General features: G+C 42.5%; 1 protein-coding gene across 1 annotated transcript; it reads left to right on the forward strand.

Moving 5' to 3' along the window:
• The first annotated feature begins 2,289 nt into the window (after positions 1-2,289).
• On the forward strand, positions 2,290-5,279 carry LOC110109622 (putative serine/threonine-protein kinase-like protein CCR3). Its single transcript, XM_020840792.2, has one exon. The coding sequence runs from the start codon at positions 2,629-2,631 to the stop codon at positions 5,020-5,022; it is 2,394 nt and encodes a 797-aa protein (XP_020696451.1). The 5' UTR covers positions 2,290-2,628; the 3' UTR covers positions 5,023-5,279.
• Positions 5,280-5,492: the final 213 nt, after the last annotated feature.

Raw genomic sequence — 5,492 nt, forward strand, 5'->3', positions numbered from 1 at the left:
ACATAGTCCAAACGCCTCCATATTGCGAGTAGGGTTCTCTTAAAATAATTTTTGAAGTGCCATACTACATAAATATAAAGAATATTTGGTGCAGATATATGGCACTCCATCGGATGACTTATAAAGATTTATTCAATTATAGAGTGTTCCTTCAGTATTTAAGTACCTTAATGATGTAAGAAACATGCAATCTTAGGCTAGTTGGATTTATCTTGTCGAGTCGCTCGGTCAAACTATAAGTGTCATATTTATAGATCATTTTGTCATCCAGTTTAAGTCCCGAAGCTTCCAAATATGCATTAAGCCCTTAGTATGGGCCATTTGGGCTCATATTAGATCAATTTAAGTGTCATTGAGTTCATCTTGTTGAAACTTTTAGTTTGAAAATAAGTTTATTGAAATTAGAATTCATATGTTCCAAAATGTAATATTGAAATTTTCCTATTCAAAAAGCCTTGAGATTTATGCCCGGGCAAGATGATTTTCATTTTTTCTTTCAAAATAATTGAGCCGAGTTAAACTCAAAGAATAAAACTTAAACTTAAGCTCAAACTTTATTAACTAATCATGATCGAGCGATAAGGCATATTCGTCTTAGAGTCATTTTGACTCTTTCCTTTATATTGTTAAAATAAATTATGAAAACAACGTTTTATAATTATGTGAAAAAAAAAAACAGAAAAATTATTTACAAATAAAAGACAAATATTCCAATATATTTTCTTACATATGTGGCATTTTTTAAAAATAAAAACTAAACATAATACGTATTTTAAAATTTTTATAATTTTTTTAATTGAGTGCTCGTATACAATTAATATTTTTTACTTTTATCAAAATAGGTTAACGGTAATCTGGCCTGAATCTAATTAAAATGACTTGATTATTTTTTTTTAATAACTTATCAACTATAAAGTTTACCTTAATGGATAAAAAATGAGAAAATTATATCAATATGTAAATGAATTTCAGAAAAAAAAAAATTAAAGGCATCACTTTCGGTCAAAATCAGATCTATTTAATAAACAGGTTAAAATTTTTGAACCGAACCCAACTCATTTATTAAATAGGCCAAACATAATCCAAATTTTTATAGATCAATTTGATGGATTGGAGCATTTATTTCCACCCCAATAATTATTCAATATAAATTAAAAGTGACATTCATTAATAAATAAATGGTAACGGAATTATACAATATTTCGAATTAATACAAAATTAATGTGCGTTTATGGTCGCGCTAACACAGATGTTTGAATAATTCACTTCAAAATTTCTAGCATATGCAAGATAGAAACATCAATTAATAACATCCATTGATCCCCACAAAGCGACATCTCAACCGTTCAAATTCTCTACCCCATTCCGATGCGGGACCGCAAGACCCACAGTTGTTCTTTTTTGACCGTTCACCGGCCCAAAATTAGAAATGCAGACCGCCCGCTGCCTTCCTGCCACGTGGGATCTCAATCAGAGAATTTTTATTAATATATTTATTCAATATTTAGGTGATTTTAATTTAAATATATCGTTTTGAAGGAGCGTATCATTCTATTTGATTTGCAGGAAATGCCACTTGGCATATACGGTGCGGGGCGGCGCACCAGATAACGAGTAGGTTAAGGTTGCAGGTGTTATGGGTGAGACAAGTATGACTCTTAAGGCCTACCTTTCATTAATAACCCTCCACATCAGCATAAGTGCACATAATAATGTGCAAGATAAGAGCATGAATTTTTACTAATCTTTTTAATTATGACATATAATATTAATCATTTTTTTTTCAAAAAAAAAAAAAATGCAAATGAGCCAAACCAGCACGTGAGCTCGCTAGATAAATTTCTCGTGAGCTGAGCGAACTTGGACTCAACTCGTTACCTCGTAAGCCGATCCATTTGAGCTTGAACTCAATTAGGTCAAGCTCAAATTTGGGGAATTATTGTGTTCAGACACCGGACGATATCCGGAGCCCAATGAAAATGTGCTACATCACTTTCTACTCGGTACTGAACAGTACCGAACTCAGTATTTCTCAGTACTGCTCGGTATTGTTAAGTACCGAACTCCGTACTTCACAGTACCGAGCTCAGTATTACTCGGTACTGTAAAATACCGAACGTAAATTGTGTCCGATGTCCGAACTCAATAATCTCGCCTCAAATTGAGCTTGACTTGTATATAAACCTAAAAATTATATAATTTTTAATATTTTAATTTCCAGATAATTATTTTTAATAAATTTTTGAATAAATTCGGAGTTAAGAGATGTATTAAAGAGTCGTAATTTGAAAGGTTTTAAAAATGGGTGTGGACATATTTTCCGCCCTTTGTACTGCTGAGGTGGACCGAATTCGGACGGCCAGGATTTCCGTTGCAACCAAATTGATTCCGGCAATTAAAGAAGGGCCGATTCGCTCGGTTCCACCGCGGCGTCACCGTAGCTCATAAAATCGGGCATCCGCTTTCTTTGCTCCTTCCGCCGCCGCACGATTACTTCCTGTGCTCTCTCTCTTGCCTCCGAACGCTCGCAGCACTTGATTTTCGTTTTATTATCCGCTTACGAGTTTATATCCCAGGCAAAAGAAATCCAAATATCTCGCGCTTTCTCTTTCTGGACTCGATGACTAGATGAGGATTCCACTGACCGTCGCGACGGCCGCGGCGGTTTTCCTCATCGTTCTGGTCGCCGACGTGGAAGGATTTGGCTCCGCCGCCACCATGGCCGTTGTGGATTCTTCCGGCACAGTTTGTGGCATCCTTGCCAGCGCCAGGCCGCAGAGCATCCTATGCGCGCGAGCAGGGCAGCAGGCGTTCTCCGTATTACCAAGCTTCTCCTTTGAGTCGGTCTCTGGTGGCCGTGACTTCTTCTGCGGGCTTAGGTCCGGTGGACTCAGCTTCTTCTGTTGGAGCGCCACAGATTCCTCCTCCATCTTTCTCCCAGCAAAGCGGGTCTATAAGGGTTCCGTTGCCCTCACCGACCTTAGTGTTGGTGAAGACCAAATTTGCGCCTTTGATAAGAACACCACCGAAATCAGGTGGTGGCGTGGGGACGGAACATTTCCGCTAACCATCCCCGGAGAATACCAGTCGCTCACCTCAGGGAGAGGGTTTTCATGCGGGATTGGGAATAACACCATCGTGCAATGTTGGGGAGGCCGTGGCTCCGATATTCAGAGCGCGTTTGCGAATGTTTCGATGGCGAGCATCGTTGCTGGAGACTCCCATGTCTGCGGAATCACCATCTCAGGATTCTTGATCTGCAAGGGAAGCAACAGTTCCGGTCAATTGAATGCTCCATCTGGCGGTGCCTTCGAGTTCTCCGGCATAGCCCTCGGGCTGAACCATTCGTGTGCTATTAAACAGCCTAATGGGACAGTTCTCTGTTGGGGTGGCTTCGCCGGCGGCCGGCCCTATTCTCCAGTGGTAGGTACTATGTTCGAATCAATCGTTGCAGGCGGCGATCTTACCTGCGGGTTGATCACCGAGAATTTTACAGTGATGTGCTGGAAAACGGACCGCTTCAACATCTCCGTCATTGTTTTGTCTCTACCAAAAATCCTTCCAGGAATCTGCGTTCCTGAGCAAAGCACTTGTAAATGTGGCATCTTTCCAGATTCAGAGTCACTCTGTTCTGGATCCGGCATCATCTGCAGACCCTGCGGGGCTCCCACCAATAATTTAGCTCCGCCTCCTCCGCCTTCAGCAGCTGAACCACCAAATTCCACCCTGCCGCCGCCATCTCCATCGTCAAAGACAAGCAAATGGTGGCTTGCATTCGCCATCATAGGCTCAGTTGGTACCTTAGCAGGGCTGTGCGCCGTCCTGTATTGCATCTGGACTTGCTTTTTCCGGCGAAAGAAAGTCCACAATTCTGTGCAGCCCACCATCTCCCGCAACGAAAACGCTGCAGCAGCAAATCCCGTAGACCCATCCTCCATTACCATACCAAGCCCCTTCACCTCTCCCTCCGGTTCAAAATCCCGCATTTTCCGGCGTCATGGTTCCCGCATCATGCGGCGTCAACGCAGTGGTCCCTCCTCTTTCAAAGACCGCGCCGAGGTATTCTCTTTCGCCGACCTGGCATCCGCTACCAAAAACTTCTCCTTAGAATTCAAACTCGGCGCCGGCAGTTTCGGTACCGTCTACAAAGGTAAACTCGCCGACGGCCGAGAGGTCGCCATCAAACGCAGCGAATCAAGCCTGAAAGCCAAAAAAATCGAGGAGAAAGAAAGCGCCTTTCAGTCCGAGCTCGCCTTCTTATCACGCCTCCATCACAAACACCTAGTAGGCTTCGTGGGCTATTGCGACGAAAAAGAAGAGCGCCTCTTAGTATACGAGTACATGAAGAACGGCGCCCTGTACGACCACCTCCACTCCCGAGCCGCCGAATTGGGGAAGCTGAATTCCTGGGGGATAAGAATTAAGGTCCTCCTCGACGCATCGCGAGGAATCGAATACCTACACAGCTACGCTGTGCCGCCGATCATCCACCGCGACATCAAATCATCCAACATATTGCTCGACGGCGAGTGGGTTGCACGAGTATCGGACTTCGGGCTCTCTCTTATGGGGCCGGAAGTGGAAGGAGACTACCTATCGATGAGGGCGGCGGGGACGATGGGTTATATGGACCCGGAGTACTACGGTCTGCATCATCTGACGACGAAGAGTGACGTGTACGGCTTCGGCGTGGTGATGCTCGAAGTACTAACGGGAAGGAGGGCGATATTTAGGGAAGGGGAAGGAGGTGAACCGCTGAGCGTGGTGGACTTCGCAGCGCCAAGCATTGCCGCCGGCGAGCTAGGGAGGGTGCTCGATCCTCGGGTGGCGCCACCGGGACCGCGGGAGGCGGAGGCCGTGGAGCTGGTGGCGTACACCGCGGTGCATTGCGTCAACTTGGAGGGGAAAGACCGACCGGCAATGTCGGACGTCGTGATGAATTTGGAAAGCGCGCTTGCGATTTGCGATGCGTCGAATGGGAGCGGATCCAGCAACAGCATTTCCCTTGTTTCCTTGGATTGATTGAAATGAGTAAATGACCATTTTCTTCATTCGATTCCTGCTTGCTTCCTTGAGCAGGGAAAATAGGATTTTGAGACTTATTTTTGGGGGAATTTCTTTTCTTTCATTTTAAATCTATGATTTTTTCTTAAATTTTATTTGATTTTTAGGTATATTTGTACATGTTCATAAAAATTCTGACGTTTTGGTGGATGGAATTGAAAAGGGTGAAGGGTTGTTTTCTTTTATTTATATATATATTTTATTGATTCTATGAAGAATTGATAGATTACCCGATTGAGCCTTTGTATTAATTTTAACATTTTTTCAAATAGAACTTTTTTTTATTAAATTTTCTATGAATTAGGTCTAGAATAGATATGCTTCTATATGAAAAAAAAAATGTTTACATATTTTGTGGGACAATAAGCAATTTATTTTTTAATATTTTGGCTTTTAATTTTGAAAAGCATGTAAATTATAAATAAAAT

This window comes from Dendrobium catenatum, unplaced genomic scaffold, assembly GCF_001605985.2.
Source record: "Dendrobium catenatum unplaced genomic scaffold, ASM160598v2 fragScaff_scaffold_716, whole genome shotgun sequence".
NCBI lineage: Eukaryota > Viridiplantae > Streptophyta > Magnoliopsida > Asparagales > Orchidaceae > Dendrobium > Dendrobium catenatum.